The sequence below is a fragment of the Sinocyclocheilus grahami genome, unplaced genomic scaffold, assembly GCF_001515645.1.
Source record: "Sinocyclocheilus grahami isolate Dianchi unplaced genomic scaffold, SAMN03320097.WGS_v1.1 scaffold127.1, whole genome shotgun sequence".
In the NCBI taxonomy this organism is placed as follows: domain Eukaryota; kingdom Metazoa; phylum Chordata; class Actinopteri; order Cypriniformes; family Cyprinidae; genus Sinocyclocheilus; species Sinocyclocheilus grahami.
The window spans coordinates 1030179-1054317 of NW_015505306.1; the positions used below are offsets into that span (position 1 = coordinate 1030179).

The window sequence follows — 24139 nt, forward strand, 5'->3', positions numbered from 1 at the left end:
TGTAGGTTCATTTTTGTACATGGCTCTTTGTTTTCAATCTGTCAAGCTGCTCTGTCTTTGGTTTATATGTACAGTATTATTTCCGTTCAGCTTGTGTTAGGTCCTAGTGGAGTCCTACAGGGAATCAGACCAGGCAAATGTTACATAGAGATGTCAACCGTTGATCCAGAAACCATCACCGAGCTCGCACAGGTAACCAACATCATCTAGACAGGTCTTTCATGACATTACCAGGGGAAGTCCATTACTAAGGTTCATTTGAATCTGTAGGTCATCACATCCAGAGGCGGCAGATTCCTAGAAGCTCCGGTTTCGGGCAGCCAGCAGCTTTCCAATGACGGTATGCTGGTCATTGTTGCTGCAGGAGACCGCAGTGTTTATGAAGACTGTAGCAGCTGCTTCCAGGCAATGGGGAAGACGTCTTTCTTCATAGGTACTACATCATTTCAGTCGTGCTGTGTGGCTGTATATGAGGCTGATGTTGCATGTTTCCACATGATATTAACTTTGTCTTTTCTATCGAAGCAGGGGAAGCAGGAAATGCTGCACGAATGATGCTGATCCTTAACATGGTTCAAGGCAGTTTCATGGCAACCATCGCAGAGGGATTGACCTTGGCGCAGGCCACGGGACAGTCACAACAAACATTCTTGGATATTCTTTGCCAAGGACAAATGGCAAGCACGTTTGTGGACCAGAAATGCCAGAGTAGGCTTACTTGTTATTTTTTTACAATTCTGATTAGAAGCCTCTCTGTATAATAGTCGTTTATAATAGCAGTTGTCATAGTTACTATGTTTTATGTGTTGGTAGATTTGAGTTTACCTTTGAATCTTCCTGCCAATTAACCATTTTCTGTAACATGGTGCTGCTTGGAGATCGTAGTCTTTGGTCTTAATGTGAAACGGTGTCCACCCAAAAGCCAATGTAGTCATTTATTGCACAAATTTAATTACAGAAATTTTGTAAAACATAAATGGAAACTGGTGACTATTAGAATCAAGAGGCAACATAGTATGACAGTTTAACTTTTTTGGAAATATTAAAATGATACTACAATTGAGCTTATTTATTTAACATTTGACCTGTTTCTTCTCAGATATCTTGCAGGGCAACTTCAAACCTGATTACTACCTGAAACATATTCAGAAAGATCTGAGATTAGCTATTTCAATGGGAGATTCGGTTAATCATCCAACACCAATGGCGGCTGCTGCAAATGAGGTAAAACAGCATTAGTATTCGGTAGCTGAATGGATTATAATATGGCCACAATTGATGCTTCATTGAGTTTTGGTAGATTGACCATGTAAGCTAACTAATGTATATATTTTTAGATTCTGTAATGCAATTTGATAGTAATCTAAATTTAACCAAAGAACTGAATTAAACTGTAATATGCATATTTAATTGAAGTATATGGATATTTAATAGTAATTTCCCCTATTTTTACATTTAGATTACTTTTACCAGAATATAATACTCAAAGTTAATCTTTAAAAACACTAATTTAATAAAGCGGTTAAATGTAATCTTTAGCAAATCTCAAAATGAATATCCATTTTTCGTTATACATAATATTGTGATGCCTAAATTCATTTGTAGCATTTAAAACTAAATTTTAGTTTTAGTGTTTTAATTTTTTTTAACCCCCACCCACCCTTAGTTTTAGAGGTCACTTGTTCACTAGTAAATGATTTTGTTTTTATTGCCTTATCAGAAATGCAGTATTTTTTTATGTTTTGAAACCCCCACCCACCCTTAGTTTTAGAGGTCACTTGTTCACTAGTAAATGATTTAGTTTTTATTGCCTTATCAGAAATGCAGTATTTTTTTATGTTTTGAAATTGGCTGTAATAATCACACAGAAGAAATTATTCATCATTTCCAATGAACCTAATGCTGAAAAGCATTTGTATCACAGCATTTAATTCTTTCAGCTGTTGTGGAGGAAAAAAAAATTGAAGACATTAAGTTGTGTTATTTGGAAACTTTTAAATTGGACTTGTCATATTTTGTCCAAGTCAGTCGGCTGGCAGAGTGATCTGTTGCTTTTTATTTTATTTGTATTTTTTTTTTTTGCCTAATTGCTTAAACTAATTGACTTGCCAGTTTTTATTTGAATTACCATTATGACTCATAAAAAAAGAAAAATGTAAAACAAAGTCAAGCTAACATTATGGTGCATTTTATCCCTAAATTAGGATTACATTTGTTAATTTTTAGTGATATTACAAGCCATAAATTCAGTGGCGTATAATATGGTAATTTTTTTTGTTTGTTTGTTTTTTTACACCGAACAAATACAGGGTGGTTCCTTTTCTATAAATTGTTGTTCTGACCAAAAAAAAAAAGACTTTAAAGTGCTTGGTTATGGATGATAATTTTGTGACTCTGTAAGATTAAGAAGTTGTATATATCCCCATCAAAGGGTTGGGTTATTTGAATACATGGAATAACATGCTTTCAGTTTGACTCTACTGAATTTATTAATCAGCTGTTGTCTTAATATTGTAGACTGTTCTTTTGTCTTGGCGAATGGGTTTATTTACTGTAAATGGTTTGATTTTTGTGGCTTAAACCGAGTTGGTAATGGCATACCAGTTGTGCAAGGAAGGTGTTGGTGTTATAATTGGAGCTATTTATAATTTCATGTAAATGTGAAATTTCTTTTCTTTTTTGTTTGTGCGGTCAACTGAACCCTCTGAATAAACAAACAGAATGTCCAGCTGGTTATGTATTCTTACGTCTGATGTCCGTATTTCATTTCATAAGAGTTAATATTTATGAAATGAAAGCGCAATGCCATATAAAAAATGTTGTTGTTCAAATGTAGTTTTCATTTATGGAAATTAATTTTCAAATAGGGTTTCGCGTTGTAAAAAAAACCCAACAACAATCGGGAAAATCCTGTGTTTTCCAAGCCGGAAGATTTCAAGGTTACACCAACCGGAAGTTCAGGAAAAGGAGGCGTATCATCTAATTGTTTACGAGTGATCTTCTGACTAGTGTTGCCAAGTCCGCGGTTTTCCCACGGAATTGGGCTACTTTAACACTGTTGCCGCGGGTTAAAGCGACTCCAAAAACATATTTATCTCCTGGAATGCGAATTTTATCAGGGAAACCCCGCCAAAAAACGTGTATTTTACCCCCCGGGACGCGATTTTTAACTGGGGACCCCCTCGAAACGCGATTGGGTTAGTTTTGAGTGGCGTTGGGCGGGTTTTCTTGTGAAAACCTGGCAACTCTGCTTCTACCCAGGCACACTACATAGCGGACTGTTCGAGTTATTTTCAGCAGATTTAGGACGGCTTCATTGAATTGTAATGCTCGGAGCAGAGCGATATACTCTGTCTGAACTAGCGAAGATGACGGCCGCGAGTCAAGCGGAGAGGACTGTGCTGGTGAGTGTAATACATGGCAGCTGCTTCACAGACATACGCGAGGTTATTATGCTTTGATTAAGAGCAGTCAGAGTTCAGGTGGATTGCGGTTGCAATTGAGTTTGTTGGTGCAGTTTTGCAGAGCAGCTGGTGGGACAAAGTCCAAATTCATCCTGGTGTGAATGGTTAAACAGTCGTGACACTGATTTGTTCTGCCTTATCATCGTTGCTCTGTTCGGTTTATGCATTAAGTCTGATACTGACTACTGTTTCTCCCAGTAACGCACCATACTGATCGATTTAATTCTGCAACCGAATCAAAGGGATAGTTCGCCCAGAAATGAATTTTTAAAATAATTTGCTCACCCTTGTGTTGTTGACTTGTTATTTTGTTTAAAATAAAGGCAGAATGGCTGCTTCAGGCACCATTGACTTGCACTGTATAGAGAAAAATGCAGAAAAAAGGAAGTCACACATTAGTCATGAGTGTGTGTGTAAATGGTGACAGAATGTATATTTTTAGTGAAATATGTATTGAAGGCAACTTTTTGGGTGCTTTAGGAGGAGGAATTTAATTGGCTGCTGAAAGAAGAGGTGCATGCGGTGCTGAAACAGCTGCAAGACATTTTGAAGGTAACTCCAGATACTTAAAAATTAGCTTACTACAGAATAATTCTGTATTATCGTGCAAAAAAGGGCATTAATAATAACATTTGTTTGCTTTCACCAAAGGAGGCATCAAGGCGTTTTTCAATGCCGTCACCAGGTCTGGAAGGACAGCTGAAACAAGAGAACTTCATTCTGGGCAGCTCAACGTAAGAGCCATGAAACAAGACCGTTCTGTTTGGACCATTTTAGATTTAAAGTATACAGTCATGTTTGTTTTTTGTTACTACAGTTTTATGGGAGTGCGTACAGCGCTGAAGATGTATAGAAATACTTGCATTTTTATGTATTTTTTAATTTGCACTTTTTTTTTTTTTAGGATGGACCAGGTGAAAGGTGTTTTGACGCTACAAGGAGAAGCTCTAACTCAGGCTGTAAGTGTGTTTCACACCATCATGAAAATAAAGTCAGCTTTCAGCATGAATGGCACTGCTTTGCTTCTGGTACTTCAATTGGCCTTTTTAAAATGTATGATACTATATTCAACTAAACGTCTTGATGTCAGCCAGTGGAATTGCAAAGACGCTTTGCAATGCAGTTTATCTGAGCTCAGTGATTACTTTTGCTATTATTAGAATCAATATAAAATGGGAAGAATAAAAAAATATATATTTTTCTGCAGGATATTAACATTAAAGTTGCTAAAAGCAGTCAAGTAATGCATTTTGCATTCCGAGATGATAAACAGTGGAAATTGCAGCAGGTAATGTTTCTTTCTCTTACTCTAAGATCTTTAAAAAAAAAAAATCAATCAATCAAAACAAGATCTTTAAAATGCCTTATTTCAACATGATCTCCTTTGGGGTGGTTTATATCTTATAAAAATTGCCGTTAAAACACATCCTGCCCCTATTTAGATTCAGGATGCCCGAAACCATGTGAATCAGGCCCTGCAGTTACTAAGCAGCCATGACCAGAGTTATCACTTCAAAACTGGAGCTGAAGTCAATAAGGTTTGTTTTTCACCATACACAAATATTTACAGTTGATGTCCAGGGGCCAGATTCACAAAAAAAAAAATCTTCTAAAGAAAGAAGATAAGAAATTTCTTGAAACAAAAAATCCTTGCGGGCACCAGTGATAAAACTTAAATTAAGTTCTCAAATATTTACTTAAGGTCATCTGATTTTTTTTAAGAAGGCGGCTGTCTTTTTGTGCTGCCTGCAGATTACCTTTCTTATTACTCTCTGCACTTAGTCACATTTTTTTTAACGCACCATAGTCATGTTCAAAGAGCATGTCTCAAGGTGTTGTGCTCCATCTTTCTTGTGTGCTGTACTTGTGTGTGCTCTGCTAGAGAGCACACCTAGAAATAGGTCCCTATTTGATTGTGTAGAGTCCAGCAAAAAGTCAAGTTATCTTAACTATAAAAGGTTATTTACAATGATTTTTAAGTAGATACTTTTCAGTAATCCAAATACTGCATTTCATAAGTTTTCTCTCTAGAACATTCATAAGAAATGTTTTTGAGAAAACTGGCCCCTGGTTTTCTTCGTGTGTACTTGTGTGGTTCATATGTGCAGAATTGAACTGAGTACATTTGAAGCTGTTGTGTGCTACAGGTTACTCTGAAATAGGAACATACTTTCCTTACAGTCTTAACATTTTCACTGGTACTGTATGTGAAGTGAGATTGCACTCAGTGACAAAGATTCGTGTTTCAGCTTATGGATGCAGTAATGCTTCAGTTGACCCGAGCCCGAAACAGACTCACAACCCCGGCCAGCATGACTCTTCCTGAGCTCGCAGCCAGTGGCCTAATGGTTAGTATGCAGATCGTTACTTGATCTTAATGTGGAATTCTCCATGTGCTCTTGTGAATGTTTCTACTGTTCTTTCTAGAAAATGTTCACACCTCCAATGCCTGGTGACGTGACGGTGAACTTCTATATCAATCTCAGTAAACTGTGTTTGACGGTGTATCAACTACATGTCCTGCAGCCTAACACTACTAAGGTATCAAGCCATTTTCAAGCCATCCGAATATTTTTTATTTTTTTTACAGTCATTCTTATCAAGAATGTGTGTTTTAAAATGCACAATCATTTTGTTTTCTGTTAGAACTTCAAATCAGCATAAGAAAGAAACATTTATTATTATCAACGTTGAAAACCTTGTGCTACTTAATATTTTTTATGAAAACCGTGAGCGAATTTTTTTTTCTGGATTTTTTTAATGAATAGAAAGCTCAAAAGAACAATTTATTTGAAATAGAAATGTTGCACATAAGTTTTAATCAATTTAATGCATCCTTGCTGAATAAAAGTATTTAGTTCTTTAAAAAAAAAAAAAAAACGTATTTAACCCAAACTTTGAACAGTATTGTGAAATGTGGATCAGACCAGGTAAACTCACCAGTTGTTCTTAATGATTGTCCTGTAGACTAATTCAAATACCTGTGATCCACCATTTGCTTTGCAAAACACAAAGCAAAACTTTGACACAAGGAGAGCAGATCTAAATGGAATGCTGTAATCAATACGTTTCATTACCTAACAGAAGATACATTTTCATGTTCATTTCTTTCCTTTTATTTGCAGATTTCTGTCTTCTCTAGTTTCTGGAACTACAGACCATTTTAAGCTATTTCTGACCAAAACTCTACAGTGAATGATAATAAAAATGATCTTAATTATGCTCTAGGTTGCACTATGAACAAAAAAAAATACCATGAACAATTTCCGTGAAATAATCTGTTGTGACTTTACTATATGACCGTGTATTCATTTTGTGTGCTTGTTCTGCAGAAGAGGTAGAGTGCGCTGTGTATGTAGTATATGGACTGAATTTGTTCATTTGAAACAACAGGCTCTTCAGATGAAGGTATTCAGTGACATATTTTTTGTGTTTATGCAGTATATGTCATTGTCAGTGTTGACTGTTTTTCAGTAATCTAGCCTATATTGAAGTTAACCTCATCTAATATGTGTTTAGGCTTTAGGAAGGAAAAAAACACTTTAAATCTTGGACAAGGCTAATTCAGTGAAAAGGTGTAGGCTAAGTGGATTCAGTCTTCACAGTCAGGTACAAGATTAACAGCTTAAACATACTGTTCAATGGACAAGTAAAAACAAATTCATTTCAACCGAGGCCATTTGTCAAGGACCTGCATTGGTTCCATCCAGGAAAGTTGCTTCAATAAAGTGTAACCAGAAAGTAACCAATGTCTTCAAAACTGGTGAGCATGCTTGTATATAAAAATCTGTGTTCTCTCTGATGAAGTGGATCCAGTATCTATAATGGAATGCAACTTCAATCATGTGATTTCCTGGGTAAATATTAACTGCATTTTTGCACAGTAGGGGAAGGTTTTTGCTTTTATCATCCCTATAAGGAAGTATCTACCTAAAATATTTTTCTCCTACCTCCATTATTTTACTTGTTCACACATAAATAGTGATTAGGTGGCAAAACTGATAGGGAAAAAATAGATGTAATGGTGCCTGTTGTTTCTGGAAGATCACGGCTCCATTCCCATATTGTCGACACCCACCTTCTGTCTTCTTGGCTGTAACGTTGAAACAGTTGCTGTCACCACAAATGTCATGACAGTTGTATTGTTTCATAAATCTATAGATAGGTTATCTGTGAGATTACACCAGTAGCATTCTGACCTTCTCATCACAGCAGCAGCAGCAACAGCAGCGGATGAGAACCAAGATAACCAGCAACAGGACCATGCCTGTGGACATTTAACACAGTCTTAATGATTCCTACTTATGTTCATTTCTTATTTTTGCTTAATTCTACTTGCCTATAAAGATGAAGAAAACTGCGAAAGAGGCAATGTCCCAGTCCGACTGAAACATCTTCTTTGATTGTAGTCTTGAGACCACATCATTGAACTGGTTCTCAAAATCCTGCTGTATGTTCTTATCCATGACTTCAGTAAGAAGATTCCTAGATGCAGGGAATTATATTAATTACACGCTGCTAACAAATATCTCAAAATACAAACTGAGAAAATAAAAGCCTGATGCCCATAAACGAAACCAACCTGTTCAACATTCAAATGTACTCAAATGACATCCTGAATAAACGGGAAGTTCACTAGTTTTCGACCAGAAGAACTTGTAAAAGAGATAAACTTCCTAACAATAAACCACAACGAGAATCTTAAGGTATAATATATATTTTACACTTTAGAAAAATATATTTTGAATTAAGAAACTAGAAACGATAGGGGAAACAATGGCCGCTTCTAGGCATTGTTTTACTCGTCCGTTTATCCGGTTAAAAAATGACAGACTATGAGCTCAAATTCATGCGTTTAACACTTAGGCTATATCAATACTTAAATATTTGATCGTTTCTTTTTATAATAAGCTATTAATCTTACAATCGTTAAAGTTAGGAAAATCAAAGAACTCGATCCATCCTTATGTAGACTAATCGTATATAACACATTTATTTTTGTGAAAACATTTTATTATTTTGCCTAATTTGTCATACATTGTCCTAATGTATCTTTCAGAGGAATTATCGATCTCTCACCTGTTGTTTTCGTCTGTCGTATTTCCGGGTTACTGCGTTACACCTGTCGCTGTGGCGCTAACAGGTGTGGTGTAATATTCAGTTCCTGTGAAAAACTGTTCCAGTGGGTGGAGCTACATGAATATTCATTAGTTCTCATATTGTGGGCGTGTCCTTGAGACAACGCGCAAACGAATGGAACTGAAAATATTAGTGCACGCTCTTCAAATCGCAACTTGTTTAATGTATTATTTCGAAAAGGTAACGAAGTTTCAATGTGAAGAATTAACTGCAACAGTGTCAAAACAATGCATAAGTTTGTGTAATATGATAAATCGTCTGAGCTGTTCTGCCTGAATGATTACAGGCACACAGCAGAGCAAACAAGCGAATAACCTGTGCTAAACCAGGCTAATATAGTTTTTACTCTTTGATGTGTTAAGCTTTTTATTTCATTTGTGAGACTAATTTTTGTTTGATTAGTAGCCTCCCTAGTTATCATGGGTGACTAGTACTGCAGTGTGCTTACAACAGTGCTTGAAATAAACCTCTACAAATGTATCTGTGGCCTAATAAAATGTATATAAGTTAGTCTGTTGGAGCATCCCGTGTCATTCTTAATTTCTTGTTTATTTTGTATATAGCCAGTGTTTCTGTTACCTGTATAAGCTACATACCTACTGAGAAATATTTTTTGTAGTTAAAATGCTAATCATTATAACAAACATTGCAGTTTGTAATTGATTAAATAATACAGTGCATAAACCTTTAAAGCACTGTTATGATGTCTTCTTGGACATAGGTCAGCAGCTACTCCAAGAATATTATTTTATTTTAAGAAATCATACATCATCGTCACCAATGTTATAATATGCTTTTTGTTTTCCACATATATTGATCAGCGTGTAAAGTCACTGGTTCAGATTGGATGTGAGGTCACTGTGTGAACTGGACATATATGGAGGCTGTTTTAATAATTATCTCAGACTCCAGACACTCACTTCATTTTGCATTGCTTTATTCCATATACACATATTGTTTTGAAAGTTTTCTCGTCTTTTCAATTTGAGTTATATTTATAAAGCATTTACTTTCGTACTTTTAGTAACATTTAATGATTGTAACTAATATTTATATAATCTACAATATAATTTTTATGTTTTTAATTTGCTATAAAGAGTCAAAATAAAAGACTTACTAAAAAAGATAACATTTTATTTGTTAACCTGCATGTCATGTAACTATTAACCGACATCAGAGAACTGTGAACATGAAAGTGTGTTCTTAAAGTACTGAAATATATACTAACTTTAATTATTCTCAGAAGACATTAATCTCAGGAGGAGTTGGGAGAACAGAGTTTGGCTGAAAAAAATGTTTGGGAATCCCTGTCCAACAGTGTTGAAGATCAGAAATGGTTTCATTGTGTGTGTGTGTGTGTGTGTGTATGTACAATGCCGTGAAAAGGTTTTTGCCACCTTCCTGTTTTTTTTTTTTGCATATTTGTCACACGTAAAAGATTCAGATAATCAAACCAATTTTAATATTACGCAAAGATAATGCAAGTAAATACAAAATGCTTGTAAGTGTGACAAATGTAAACCATTTAAAAAAAAAAACAGGAAGGGGGTAAAAACTTTCACAACACTGTGTGTGTGTTTACTTGAAATATATATTTCAAGTATGTGTATATACTTGAAAAATGAGAAACACTTTTGAATAAGATTTTCAGATGTTAAGCATGATTAACACAACACTGTGGATCATGACATTTTGGATGCTTTCACACACCATTCTTAAACATATGACATGAAAGTAGGTTGTTTTTCAGTGCAACAGATGGTCAAAGAACAGATACATTTTAAAGGGACAGTTCATTCAAAAATAAAAATTCACTCGCTCTCCTGTTGTTTCAAGGTTGTATGACTCATTCTTCTGTAGAAGACAGTTTGAGAAATAATGACAGAGTTGTCATTTTTGGGTGCACTTATACCTTTAATCTATTAGTGCTTGGAGATTGGTGATTCCCAAACAGGTGAATGTGGAAATATTTTGATGTTTTTTTTAATAAATAAAAAAAAACTTAAATATTTAATAATAAAAAAGAAATATGTGACATATTTGCACATTTACTTTTAAGAAATTAATAATTCTACATGATATCCAGTATAATATGAAGAAGAAAAGAACAGGATACTCACCAGTTTTGCTTATATACATTTTATTAGGCCACAGATACATTTGTAGAGGTTTATTTCAAGCACTGATGTAAGCACACTGCAGTACTAGTCACCTATGACAACTAGGTAGGCTACTAATCAAACTATTCAATCAAAATTTGTCTCACAAATGAAATAAAAAGCTCAGCACATCAAAGAGTAAAAATTATATTAGCCTGGTTAATGGTTAAGCACAGGTTATTCGCTTCTTGTTTGCTCTGCTGTGTGCCTGTAATCATTCAGGCAGAACAGCTCAGACGATTTATCATATTACACAAACTTATGCATTGTTTTGACACTGTTGCAGTTAATTCTTCACATTGAAACTTCGTTACCTTTTCGAAATAGTGCACGCTTTTCAACTCTATTTTCGGTGCCATTCGTTTGAGCGTTGTCTCAAGGACACGCCCACAATATGAGAACTAATGAATATTCATGTAGCTCCACCCACTGGAACAGTTTTTCACAGGAACTGAATATTACACCACACCTGTAGGTCTTGAAGGCAGTTCAAGGCAGATGTTTTTTCGGTGAGATGGTTTTGCGGAAGTGGGATAATTGCACAAAAACTACACAAATCTATAAAGTCAGTGGCCTTTAATGTGGTGCTGACAAAATATTAACTACAGAGGGATACACCATACCCTACTCAATAATAAAACAGCTAATGCAGTCTGTATTCCATTCAATAAATCAACATTTCTTTTGATTTGCGATGTATTCAGTGTTTTTATTCAGATTCATGTAGCATTAGGATGGTAAACACATAAACAGAATTTAAAAATGTCAACGACAACAATAATATTACTAATGATATTAAAAGGATCGTTGAGGGTCAATAATCGCTATATATACTAAGATAATAGAAATAAAATAATAAGAAAGAAAGAAAAAGAAAGAAAATGAAAGAAGAAATATTGTGCTGGAGGCACTACCAAACATCCACTAAAGGGGTCGCTGTCTCACTTTACTCAATATGAGAGGAATGACCTCTGACCCTTTGTTTACGTGGAAGGAGAGCTGTTCGTGCTTCCGGGTTTTATTTCTGGAGTTACCTGCTCAGTTTTAAAGAGATGGCTACGGTACCGGCCCAGTCTCTCCGGGTCTCGGAAATTAAAGACCCCACCGCTTTATTTGAACGCTACAGTACGGATGAGATCCGCGCTATCGAGAGGAAAGTGCGCGGAGAGATAGAACAGAAGAAGGAGGAACTTCGACAGATGGTCGGTGAACGTTACCGGGATTTGATCGACGCTGCTGACACGATCGGCGAGATGAGACAGTGCTCGGAGAGTGTCGTTCAGTCCATCCAGGACATGTTCCGGTACTGCAACAAACTGAAACAGTCCAAACACGCCCCTCAGTCCAGCGGCAAAGCTGAGGTAAAGCTCTTGTGCTGCTCTCGTTCTGGAGTACTGGGACAAAACAGCCTGCTAAAATTACAATAATAACGTTTATGTATTTTTTATTCTTACTGAATTTACTCAGTTTGGTCAGAGATTCTCGCCTACATGAGTGCAACTTGCTGCTTTAATTTTCTCGTCGCTCAATATGGGTCCACACCGCCAGATACAAACACAATATGTCAAATGTTCGTTATAAACAAATATAGCTTTCACTTCTTTGAAATAATGTCTCAAGACTACAGGATTCAATCTATTCGCTATCCGCAGCTCCATCTATTAAATTGCCACCATTGTCAGAAATAAAATCACAATGTTGACAAGATATGACATGATCCCTCAGAAATCCTTATAATATGTTCATTTGCTGCTCAATACATTTCTTATTATTTGCAAAGCTGAAAACAGTTGTGCTGCTTAATATTTTTTTCAGGATTCTTTGATGAATACGTTTTTTTTTTAACAATCTATTTGAAATAGAAATCTTTTACAAGATTTGTAATTTTTCATATTAATTTCTTTAAGAAAAATCTTACTGACTTCAAACTTTAGAAAGATATATATATATAGAGAGAGAGAGAGAGAGAGACTTAGTACTTTCATTTTACTGTATACAGATATATAGACTCTATATGCTATATACTTCTACTCTTATGTATATTTGTGTTAAATGTCTATTTACATGTTTCTGTGCTTTGGCAATGTAAAGATACTTTTTTACCATGCCAATAAAGCTACTTGAATCTGAATCTGAATCTGAGAGAGAGAGAACTTATCAGGTTATGTGTAAATACTGTAAATCCATGCCTCAATTCTTTATTGGTGTCCAGTTTCTATCAATATACTACAAATCCCTAAAGTCATAACTCAATTTAGATGTTCATGAGATGTGTTGGCAATGTGTTTTTGTTCCTGGCAGGGTCAGAAACAGTCACAGGAGAAATTCTACACAATGGCATCACAGATAAAGCTCCTTCTGGAAATCCCTGAGCGTGTGTGGAGCGCGATGGAGTCCTCGCAGTACCTGCAGGCCACGCAGCTCTACCTGCTGTGCTGTCACCTTCACAGCCAGCTACACTTGGAGGGCAGAGGGCATCAATACAGCCCCGTCCTCTCTCACTTCCCCATCCTGGTGCGCCAGGTAGCAGCTGCTGGTCATTTCAGGTGCGTTATTGAATCACATAACCGTATAAGGGATAGTTCACCCAAAAACGAAAATTAAGTCATCATTTACTCACCCTCGTGTTGTTCCAAACCCATGAGACACACATTAATAGTCATATGAGATTATTAATTAGATGCATGCTATTTTTAATATATTCATAAGATTCGTTTTACAGTGCCTTTATATCCTTTTTGCATCTTTTATGTTTTAATTACCTGGACTTTCAGTCGGGGAACAGAAACCTCTTAGGTTTCATTAAAGTTACTTTGATTAGTTTTTGGACGATTAACCAAAGTCTTACAGGTTTGGAATGACATGAGGATGAGTAAATGATGACAGAATTCTCATTTTTGTGTGTACTATCCCTTTAAATGCATTTTAAATGCACCATTTGGTTTAGTTTCTTTCTTTTACTAAAAGCTGGTTTTCTTTATCTGTAGGTCTACCATCTTACTGGAGAGTAAGTCTGTGCTGCGCGGCAGGGCGGTGTCAGATCAAGCGATCGCTGAAGCATTGGTCTCCACCATTCTGCTTGAAGACAGCTCCCCTCGCCAGGCACTTGCTGATTTCCTGCTGGCAAGGAAAGCATCCATTCAGCAACTGCTCAATCAGCCCCAGCATGGTGAATAACCTTAATAATATTAATAACCTTTTAGCTTATGAATACTTAAAACTTGTTCTCTTATTTGTTCTCAGTTTATTAGAATCAAAGGTTACATTTGCATGCGGTTGTTCTTCATTCAGATGTGATGCTGTCCCTCTCTTAGGTGCTGGTGTTAAAGCACAGGTTTGTTCTTTGGTGGAGCTGCTGGTCACCACTCTGTACCAGGCATACGCTGTGTTTTACGTGCCTCCAGAGGGCCATGTGTCCGATAACAGTTTGGGATGTGGGCTGCTTTTCACCACCTTGGAGAATGTGACCTCCAACACATCCTCTGGTGGGTTATCGATTTTCCGTTTGCATTGTGATGCTCAAACATTGGTGTAAGGGTTCACCAGGGTCGGAAATTAAAGCTTGGGGCAAAAATGCCACCGAAAAACAAAAATGCCCTTTAAATTCAAGATACACACATTTCTGGCCAGTGCAATAAATGGCCAGTCAGAGGTGTTTAGATGAGTCACCGCTGAAAACAGCAGTTTTGTTCAGTGCTCACGCTCTTACAAATGCATAAAAACCAATCACAGTTCTTCGCTTGTTTTGTCTGTATAGCCAGAATATGATGTGCAATTTCCCCAAATGCAAAAATGTTGTTTATGTATTCTGTTAATCAACATTTACAATCTTTATTAAAATATCAAGACCAATAATCAACGTAATTGTCATAATATTGCAGCCCTATTTTGTGATTTTTTTTAAAAATATTATATTTATGTACTTCATGTAGGCTATTTAAATTATGCAATGTGTAAATAAACATAAATTCCAAGTCATATGCAGCGTCTGTTCCACCTTTGCAGTATATAGATAGCTTTTGTTGATGCTGACACTATTTTTGTTGGTAACAGTAATTGTATTCTGCTTGATTGGAGTATTGTGCTTGATTGTCCTTCCAAAGGTAAAAAAACAATGCCACAGGAAATAAATTCCAGTCGGCAAATATTGCCAATTAATGGAAAAGTTCATTAATTTTGTGTGCAAACCAACCTGACACCTTGTTCTTTTACGTCCTGTGCCTAACTAACTTGCCTAAAGGAAACTTTGTGATTTTCTGTGGAATCCAGGGAAAGAGAAGAAAGTTCTGGAGATGAGCACAGGAAGCTGGTTTAAATACCTTCCCCCTTCAGTGTTGAACTTCCAACCTGTCCTTCGGACACTAGCGCAGCCTATACAGAGGGAGCAGCTCAGAGACACGTTGCAGCAGTGGATTGATACGTATGTCCCTCCCACAAATGTTAATTCATATTTCTCAGTATTTGTTTTAAATGCTCACTTGTCTTTTATTAGCTGTAAGGAGGATATCCGCAGTGGAGTCAGCAGCCTTCTGGTCTATGTGAAAAGTCTGAAGGGTCTGGCTGCAATTCGGGATGCTGTGTGGGAACTGCTCAGCAGCGAGTCCATCAGTCAGCACTGGAGTACTGTGTGTCAGTCCCTCCTTGAGCGACCTCTGGCCTTGTGGGATGACCTTTTGCAGCAACTCTTTCTGCAGCGACTTCAGGTACTCGTAACCGGTTTAACCAGTTTAACTAGTCTGATAAGTGTGTTAGCACTGTTTACAACTGCTAATAACATACACCTGTGATCCCATCACAAGTATTCAGGCAAGACTGATTGCTATTCACACCTGGATGTAATATGTGGTTTAAACATGTCTCTTGTGACCACCTGACTATATACATAATTCACCATGTCAGGGTGGTACTGCATGTTAGTGAATCACAAAATGTATATATTAAACAAAACAAAAAAGTTGGGACACTGTTGTTTTGATTATTAGAATATTATTTTGATAATCCATAAATGTGTAATTTTGGGCATTTTTTTAGGTAATTGAATGAAAATACTTGTTTACCCTTGATCTCTCTAGGTGATCACGCAGGAGGGCACAGAAGGGATCTCCAGCAGCTCTAGACAGCTCTTGTCTTCAGCTCTGCGGGATCTGCAGGGTCAAGCCACAGCTGGGAGCTTCAGCCGCGGGGCGCAGTACGAGAGTGACGTTGCAGCTTTCCTGTGGTCCGAGTCTCAAGGTGACCTGCTCAGCGACACAGCCTGGGTGAGTGTAGCCCAGCGCAGCCCGCAGCAGAAGAGCGGCCTGTCCATGAAGACACAGGCCCTCACCCCCTGCGTTCAGACCTTCTGCTTCTCCCTGGACTCCAAGCTCAAAGCCAAATTAGATGATCTACAGCACTACTTGCCCTCTGAAAAAAATGGCAAGGAGCTTTCAGAGATGGTCCCAGTCATGACTAACTCCCCTATTAACCGCTATATGGATGCTGGAGCTGTGGAGGACATTCTTAGAGAGCATTGCCTGGCATGTGTCAGGGACATCCTTTCTAGTGTGCGCGCCGAGCTCGCTAATGCCCAGACTAAGACTACCAGCCCCAGCCAGTTAAGCTCAGTGCTCTTTATGGCCAGACTATGCCAGTCAATGGGGGAACTGTGTCCTAGTCTGAAACAGTGCATTCTGGGGAAGCAGGGGGGCTTGGATCCTGTGAGCAGAGGTACTCCACGACAGGGCAAGAAGTTAGGCAAAGGCAACACAGCCAAGGCAGCAGATGTCAGCCCAGCACAGGCTAAGTGGAGCTGTCTGAACGAGGAACTTCTGTCCTGCAGCATGGAGGCCTATGGTATCTGGAGCTCAGCACTCACCAGGGTAAGATGATGAACACACTCTTTGTTTAAGAGCTGGAGGTGTTAACAATACATTCTGAGAACAGAAAATCAATAGAGTTCATTCACCAGAGTGGATGCTTTTGTGCAGCTATATGCTATATACTTCTACTCTTATGTATATTTGTGTTAAATGTCTATTTACATGTTTCTGTGCTTTGGCAATGTAAAGATACTTTTTTACCATGCCAATAAAGCTACTTGAATCTGAATCTGAATCTGAGAGAGAGAGAACTTATCAGGTTATGTGTAAATACTGTAAATCCATGCCTCAATTCTTTATTGGTGTCCAGTTTCTATCAATATACTACAAATCCCTAAAGTCATAACTCAATTTAGATGTTCATGAGATGTGTTGGCAATGTGTTTTTGTTCCTGGCAGGGTCAGAAACAGTCACAGGAGAAATTCTACACAATGGCATCACAGATAAAGCTCCTTCTGGAAATCCCTGAGCGTGTGTGGAGCGCGATGGAGTCCTCGCAGTACCTGCAGGCCACGCAGCTCTACCTGCTGTGCTGTCACCTTCACAGCCAGCTACACTTGGAGGGCAGAGGGCATCAATACAGCCCCGTCCTCTCTCACTTCCCCATCCTGGTGCGCCAGGTAGCAGCTGCTGGTCATTTCAGGTGCGTTATTGAATCACATAACCGTATAAGGGATAGTTCACCCAAAAACGAAAATTAAGTCATCATTTACTCACCCTCGTGTTGTTCCAAACCCATGAGACACACATTAATAGTCATATGAGATTATTAATTAGATGCATGCTATTTTTAATATATTCATAAGATTCGTTTTACAGTGCCTTTATATCCTTTTTGCATCTTTTATGTTTTAATTACCTGGACTTTCAGTCGGGGAACAGAAACCTCTTAGGTTTCATTAAAGTTACTTTGATTAGTTTTTGGACGATTAACCAAAGTCTTACAGGTTTGGAATGACATGAGGATGAGTAAATGATGACAGAATTCTCATTTTTGTGTGTACTATCCCTTTAAATGCATTTTAAATGCACCATTTGGTTTAGTTTCTTTCTTTTACTAAAAGCTGGTTTTCTTTATCTGTAGGTCTACCATCTTACTGGAGAGTAAGTCTGTGCTGCGCGGCAGGGCGGTGTCAGATCAAGCGATCGCTGAAGCATTGGTCTCCACCATTCTGCTTGAAGACAGCTCCCCTCGCCAGGCACTTGCTGATTTCCTGCTGGCAAGGAAAGCATCCATTCAGCAACTGCTCAATCAGCCCCAGCATGGTGAATAACCTTAATAATATTAATAACCTTTTAGCTTATGAATACTTAAAACTTGTTCTCTTATTTGTTCTCAGTTTATTAGAATCAAAGGTTACATTTGCATGCGGTTGTTCTTCATTCAGATGTGATGCTGTCCCTCTCTTAGGTGCTGGTGTTAAAGCACAGGTTTGTTCTTTGGTGGAGCTGCTGGTCACCACTCTGTACCAGGCATACGCTGTGTTTTACGTGCCTCCAGAGGGCCATGTGTCCGATAACAGTTTGGGATGTGGGCTGCTTTTCACCACCTTGGAGAATGTGACCTCCAACACATCCTCTGGTGGGTTATCGATTTTCCGTTTGCATTGTGATGCTCAAACATTGGTGTAAGGGTTCACCAGGGTCGGAAATTAAAGCTTGGGGCAAAAATGCCACCGAAAAACAAAAATGCCCTTTAAATTCAAGATACACACATTTCTGGCCAGTGCAATAAATGGCCAGTCAGAGGTGTTTAGATGAGTCACCGCTGAAAACAGCAGTTTTGTTCAGTGCTCACGCTCTTACAAATGCATAAAAACCAATCACAGTTCTTCGCTTGTTTTGTCTGTATAGCCAGAATATGATGTGCAATTTCCCCAAATGCAAAAATGTTGTTTATGTATTCTGTTAATCAACATTTACAATCTTTATTAAAATATCAAGACCAATAATCAACGTAATTGTCATAATATTGCAGCCCTATTTTGTGATTTTTTTTAAAAATATTATATTTATGTACTTCATGTAGGCTATTTAAATTATGCAATGTGTAAATAAACATAAATTCCAAGTCATATGCAGCGTCTGTTCCACCTTTGCAGTATATAGATAGCTTTTGTTGATGCTGACACTATTTTTGTTGGTAACAGTAATTGTATTCTGCTTGATTGGAGTATTGTGCTTGATTGTCCTTCCAAAGGTAAAAAAACAATGCCACAGGAAATAAATTCCAGTCGGCAAATATTGCCAATTAATGGAAAAGTTCATTAATTTTGTGTGCAAACCAACCTGACACCTTGTTCTTTTACGTCCTGTGCCTAACTAACTTGCCTAAAGGAAACTTTGTGATTTTCTGTGGAATCCAGGGAAAGAGAAGAAAGTTCTGGAGATGAGCACAGGAAGCTGGTTTAAATACCTTCCCCCTTCAGTGTTGAACTTCCAACCTGTCCTTCGGACACTAGCGCAGCCTATACAGAGGGAGCAGCTCAGAGACACGTTGCAGCAGTGGATTGATACGTATGTCCCTCCCACAAATGTTAATTCATATTTCTCAGTATTTGTTTTAAATGCTCACTTGTCTTTTATTAGCTGTAAGGAGGATATCCGCAGTGGAGTCAGCAGCCTTCTGGTCTATGTGAAAAGTCTGAAGGGTCTGGCTGCAATTCGGGATGCTGTGTGGGAACTGCTCAGCAGCGAGTCCATCAGTCAGCACTGGAGTACTGTGTGTCAGTCCCTCCTTGAGCGACCTCTGGCCTTGTGGGATGACCTTTTGCAGCAACTCTTTCTGCAGCGACTTCAGGTACTCGTAACCGGTTTAACCAGTTTAACTAGTCTGATAAGTGTGTTAGCACTGTTTACAACTGCTAATAACATACACCTGTGATCCCATCACAAGTATTCAGGCAAGACTGATTGCTATTCACACCTGGATGTAATATGTGGTTTAAACATGTCTCTTGTGACCACCTGACTATATACATAATTCACCATGTCAGGGTGGTACTGCATGTTAGTGAATCACAAAATGTATATATTAAACAAAACAAAAAAGTTGGGACACTGTTGTTTTGATTATTAGAATATTATTTTGATAATCCATAAATGTGTAATTTTGGGCATTTTTTTAGGTAATTGAATGAAAATACTTGTTTACCCTTGATCTCTCTAGGTGATCACGCAGGAGGGCACAGAAGGGATCTCCAGCAGCTCTAGACAGCTCTTGTCTTCAGCTCTGCGGGATCTGCAGGGTCAAGCCACAGCTGGGAGCTTCAGCCGCGGGGCGCAGTACGAGAGTGACGTTGCAGCTTTCCTGTGGTCCGAGTCTCAAGGTGACCTGCTCAGCGACACAGCCTGGGTGAGTGTAGCCCAGCGCAGCCCGCAGCAGAAGAGCGGCCTGTCCATGAAGACACAGGCCCTCACCCCCTGCGTTCAGACCTTCTGCTTCTCCCTGGACTCCAAGCTCAAAGCCAAATTAGATGATCTACAGCACTACTTGCCCTCTGAAAAAAATGGCAAGGAGCTTTCAGAGATGGTCCCAGTCATGACTAACTCCCCTATTAACCGCTATATGGATGCTGGAGCTGTGGAGGACATTCTTAGAGAGCATTGCCTGGCATGTGTCAGGGACATCCTTTCTAGTGTGCGCGCCGAGCTCGCTAATGCCCAGACTAAGACTACCAGCCCCAGCCAGTTAAGCTCAGTGCTCTTTATGGCCAGACTATGCCAGTCAATGGGGGAACTGTGTCCTAGTCTGAAACAGTGCATTCTGGGGAAGCAGGGGGGCTTGGATCCTGTGAGCAGAGGTACTCCACGACAGGGCAAGAAGTTAGGCAAAGGCAACACAGCCAAGGCAGCAGATGTCAGCCCAGCACAGGCTAAGTGGAGCTGTCTGAACGAGGAACTTCTGTCCTGCAGCATGGAGGCCTATGGTATCTGGAGCTCAGCACTCACCAGGGTAAGATGATGAACACACTCTTTGTTTAAGAGCTGGAGGTGTTAACAATACATTCTGAGAACAGAAAATCAATAGAGTTCATTCACCAGAGTGGATGCTTTTGTGCAGAGAACATATGTTGGGGAAGCTTTTTAACGCTTATATTCTTCAATAAAATTAAAATAAATAAAAATGCATTTCAGGCACTTGTGGGCAGCTTTGCTACGACTCTTCATGCTGGAACCGCTGGATCCATTCTGAGTACTGCGACAAATTGGGAAGAGCTTGAAATACAGGAAGAGACGGAGTCAGGAAACAGTATAATGTCCAAAATACGCCTCCCTGTGCAGGTCACCGCTACATTTATCCTTTTATTATTATTAAAGTTAATATATTATATATTATTAATATATTAAATGCATTAATGAGACCTAATGAATACCTAATGAGACCTAATGTGGGATACTCAATTTCTTATACCTTTTAGCACAGGGTTCCTCAAATCTTGCCCTGGAGGTCCAATGCGCTGCAGAGTTTAGCTCCAACCCTGATCAAACTCAGCTACCTGTGATTTTCTAGTGATCCTGAAGACATTGATTAGCATGCTCAGGTGTGTTTGATTAGGGTTAGAGCTAAACTCTGCAGGAAAGTGGATCTCGTGGGCCAGATTTGAGGATCCCTGTTTTAGCATGTTGTGTTTCCAAAATTTTTCAAACCCTCAAATATGATGATACACTTTTAAGGGACCACCTTCTTTAAAAAAAAATAAAGTCAGTTATGTCTTTTCATTTATAATGATCAGTTTACAGAAGATAAACAAATACGCAACAGCACCTTTCAGAAGTTTGGGGGGGTCAGTAAGATTTTTTAAATGTTTTTGAAACATTGCTCACCAAGGCTGTATTTATTTAATCAAATACAATAAAAACAGTAATACTGTGAAATATTACTACTATTTAAATAACTGTTTTATATTTTATTTTAATATATGTAAAATCTTAATTTTGTTTTGCGGGCTCCCTAGCACCCCCTTGTGGCCACCTGTTTTGAAACCCTTGCAAAATGTTTTATTGAACTGAAAGGATGTTTCTATATAAATGATAAAATCATTTAATTTTTTTCTCTCTCTCTCTCTACAGCCATCATGGTATGTTAATTCGTTACTCTTCCATCTGTGCCTTGAGGTCAATAGGGTCGGAGGTCATGCGTTACCAAAGGTCACTCTCTTCGACCTCTTGCGGGGTTGTCTAGACCAGGTGGTGAGTGAGTATGAAAAACTCACTCAGGACACACAGGGCAAGGTGAGATGATCAAATGTCTCTTTTATCCTTCCATTCCTGCTTTTTAGTCACTTTAATAATGGAATGATTCCATAAAACCAATTTTCTTTTGTCTCCTGTCCTTGCTTCCTCGCTCTATCTAGGATGCAAAGCTCCCCATGACCCAGAGCAGAGCTTTGCAGCTGCTGTTTGACCTTCGCTATCTCAGTGCCACTCTAGGGTCCCGCCTTGAAGAGGGCAGGAGTTCCCGCTCTCAGCAAGACCCAAGGTAACCTGTTCATAAGCTAGGGATGGGCACAAGTTCTCAGTAGGAAGTCATGAAAGCACAATCATAGTGTGACTTGACCTTCCAACTTCAAAACAAAGCACAACCGATTACACCAAGAATAGCTCTTGCCTAAGCAGCAGACCTCTTACACTTTTCCTTTATTCTTGCTGTTTAAGGATCCAGCAGGTCTGCGACTCCCTGGAAAGTCACATTGATCCATTTGACCTGGATGTTTTCACTCCACATCTGAACAGTAACCTGAACCGGCTCTCACAAAGGACCTCTGTAAGCATAGCCAAGTTTTCTCCTACTAACCCTGTTTTAAACATCCTGCAGTTTAATTATCCTATTCTCATGTGATTTAGATTGGCATGATGATTGTGGCCTTTAATAGTGTTTTGTCCTGTGTGCAAAACTGAGCAACCTAATGTTGATTGGGTCTCGTGTTGTTTCTAGGTGCTTTTAGGATTGTTGACTGGCACAGAGAAGCAGTTTACCTCTAGGACCAACAATCTCAACTCTCAGGAACCATACAACATCCTTCCTTTGGCAAGCAGCCAGATCCGGTGACTATAACACTCTTATCTTACCCTTCACACTGTTTAACTCATTGTTATATATTTATGGCTAGTTTATTGCTGTCATGCTGTGTGCTTCATTATTGCACAATATTTATTTAGGAACGTCATAAACTATTTGAATAGCACATTTTACTGACTATACTAGTTTTACATTAAATTTAAAATGTAAAATAAAATTATACTAATATATCTTTTTAAAACTATTTTTAAATGTTACATTTTCATTTATATTTAAATGTAATCATATAATCATTTTCAGTAAATGTAATCATTTCATTTATATTTTAATTCATTATCTTTTTCATTATATTATGTTTGTTAGATATTTAATTTTATCTATAAATGTATATTATAAATATATAATAAATTATAATAATATTTTCCCTCTTTAAGGTTTGGTTTGCTGCCACTGAGTATGACAAACTCTCGGAAGACTAATTCAGCCACACATGGAGCAGATATCACTAGACCACTGGTAGGTTGCTTAAGCATTTGATGTGTACAGTGCTAAAATACCTCTGCTGGTATGTTTAAAAAAATAAACCATTGAGTGATAATATTTTTAGAAAAAGAGTTCAGTTGGAGTTTTATGTTATCATGGCTTTGCAAATGAGTCCCTTTCTATCAATGCTCCCAGTTTTACGTGGCCTAGCAGAAGAGCTATTGGATCTCAAGGCGATAGGTGATGTTATATTGTGTGCTGCCATTTTTTGCAGTGAGCTTGCAGTGCATTGTTTTGAATTTCCTGAACTTTAATCACTCTGGTCACATCAGCTGGATATGCTTTGTGAATGTAACACTTGGCAAAGCAGCACTCAAATGCAACTAATACATTATGAATATTGTGCAGTATGAGGATTGAGCAGTTTTAGCATCATCAATCACACGAGTTTATCTTGAGCTTAATACTTCTGTATTATAAGCAAATAAGCGCCATGTAGTTACAGATTTCTCCACTGGCCTTAAAACTGCTAAAACCTTAGCTTGTGGTGACACTTTTTGCCTCTTACTGTGTGGAAAAACTATTTAAAGCTCTGTGTCCCAACATTATGAAATGAAAATCTATTTTTAAGGAAATTTACATGATTTTTTTCTGTTTTAGGTGGCTCCCTCCTCTGCTTCTGCTCCACAGGATAGTTTCCGCCCAGGAAATCTCTTCAGGCAGTTAGCCAATCAAGAAGAGGAATCCGCAGCCCCTTCTCTCTTTAAATTAGGCTGGCTTTCTGGCATGGCCAAATAAACTTTTATTATAAAGTTGCTATTTTTTTTTAACCGCATTCAACACTATGTAAAATAATATTTAAAATACATTTTGAAATGTTAAACTGTGTCCTGTATTGCCTATTCTCACAAAATCACGATATAAAAAGAAATTGCAATGCAAAGCATATTAATAAAAGGGAAAGATTAAATGAAAATGACACTTTTTGTATTTATCAAGCACATTAGCTATTA

At 38.1% G+C, this 24139-nt stretch overlaps 4 protein-coding genes across 4 annotated transcripts; 3 read left to right on the top strand and 1 right to left on the bottom strand.

Annotated features, from left to right (window-relative positions):
- Positions 1–254: 254 nt before the first annotated feature.
- On the top strand, positions 255–1346 carry LOC107590433 (putative oxidoreductase GLYR1). The gene is made up of 4 exons (XM_016279176.1): positions 255–433; positions 526–708; positions 1100–1224; positions 1338–1346. Exons 1-4 carry the CDS (start codon positions 343–345, stop codon positions 1344–1346), a joined length of 408 nt encoding a protein of 135 aa, XP_016134662.1. The 5' UTR covers positions 255–342.
- A 1856-nt stretch (positions 1347–3202) lies between these two features.
- LOC107590434 (protein rogdi homolog) lies at positions 3203–6128 on the top strand. The gene is made up of 9 exons (XM_016279177.1): positions 3203–3404; positions 3945–4016; positions 4116–4198; positions 4369–4423; positions 4672–4752; positions 4907–5002; positions 5714–5812; positions 5892–6005; positions 6111–6128. The coding sequence occupies exons 1-9, from the start codon at positions 3327–3329 to the stop codon at positions 6126–6128; spliced, it is 696 nt and encodes a 231-aa protein (XP_016134663.1). The 5' UTR covers positions 3203–3326.
- Positions 6129–7003: 875 nt separating this feature from the next.
- Positions 7004–8641, bottom strand: smim22 (small integral membrane protein 22). Its single transcript, XM_016279190.1, has 4 exons — positions 8544–8641; positions 7804–7949; positions 7664–7731; positions 7004–7557 (listed from the first exon to the last, which is right to left on the bottom strand). The coding sequence occupies exons 2-4, from the start codon at positions 7928–7930 to the stop codon at positions 7510–7512; spliced, it is 243 nt and encodes an 80-aa protein (XP_016134676.1). The 5' UTR covers positions 7931–7949; positions 8544–8641; the 3' UTR covers positions 7004–7509.
- A 3121-nt stretch (positions 8642–11762) lies between these two features.
- Positions 11763–24081, top strand: cog1 (component of oligomeric golgi complex 1). Its single transcript, XM_016279107.1, has 14 exons — positions 11763–12123; positions 13064–13308; positions 13750–13931; positions 14077–14247; positions 15032–15182; positions 15255–15465; positions 15835–16620; positions 20759–20905; positions 21695–21856; positions 21979–22103; positions 22280–22388; positions 22560–22669; positions 23078–23159; positions 23787–24081. Exons 1-14 carry the CDS (start codon positions 11815–11817, stop codon positions 23922–23924), a joined length of 2928 nt encoding a protein of 975 aa, XP_016134593.1. The 5' UTR covers positions 11763–11814; the 3' UTR covers positions 23925–24081.
- Positions 24082–24139: the final 58 nt, after the last annotated feature.

What these genes read in the sequence shown, in the direction of transcription:
- LOC107590433 (XM_016279176.1), top strand. Translation starts at nt 343, where the DNA reads ATGCTGGTCATTGTTGCTGCAGGAGACCGCAGTGTTTATGAAGACTGT. An exon ending in GAAGACGTCTTTCTTCATAG is followed by an intron (nt 434 to 525) that starts GTACTACATCAT and finishes TTTCTATCGAAG; the next exon opens with CAGGGGAAGCAGGAAATGCT. An exon ending in TGTGGACCAGAAATGCCAGA is followed by an intron (nt 709 to 1,099) that starts GTAGGCTTACTT and finishes GTTTCTTCTCAG; the next exon opens with ATATCTTGCAGGGCAACTTC.
- LOC107590434 (XM_016279177.1), top strand. Translation starts at nt 3,327, where the DNA reads ATGCTCGGAGCAGAGCGATATACTCTGTCTGAACTAGCGAAGATGACG. An exon ending in AAGCGGAGAGGACTGTGCTG is followed by an intron (nt 3,405 to 3,944) that starts GTGAGTGTAATA and finishes TGGGTGCTTTAG; the next exon opens with GAGGAGGAATTTAATTGGCT. An exon ending in GAGAAGCTCTAACTCAGGCT is followed by an intron (nt 4,424 to 4,671) that starts GTAAGTGTGTTT and finishes ATTTTTCTGCAG; the next exon opens with GATATTAACATTAAAGTTGC.
- smim22 (XM_016279190.1), bottom strand. Translation starts at nt 7,930, where the DNA reads ATGGATAAGAACATACAGCAGGATTTTGAGAACCAGTTCAATGATGTG. An exon ending in AGTTTTCTTCATCTTTATAG is followed by an intron (nt 7,732 to 7,803) that starts GCAAGTAGAATT and finishes AAATGTCCACAG; the next exon opens with GCATGGTCCTGTTGCTGGTT. An exon ending in GCTGCTGCTGTGATGAGAAG is followed by an intron (nt 7,558 to 7,663) that starts GTCAGAATGCTA and finishes TCAACGTTACAG; the next exon opens with CCAAGAAGACAGAAGGTGGG.
- cog1 (XM_016279107.1), top strand. Translation starts at nt 11,815, where the DNA reads ATGGCTACGGTACCGGCCCAGTCTCTCCGGGTCTCGGAAATTAAAGAC. An exon ending in TTGCAGCAGTGGATTGATAC is followed by an intron (nt 15,183 to 15,254) that starts GTATGTCCCTCC and finishes GTCTTTTATTAG; the next exon opens with CTGTAAGGAGGATATCCGCA. An exon ending in AAATACGCCTCCCTGTGCAG is followed by an intron (nt 20,906 to 21,694) that starts GTCACCGCTACA and finishes CTCTCTCTACAG; the next exon opens with CCATCATGGTATGTTAATTC.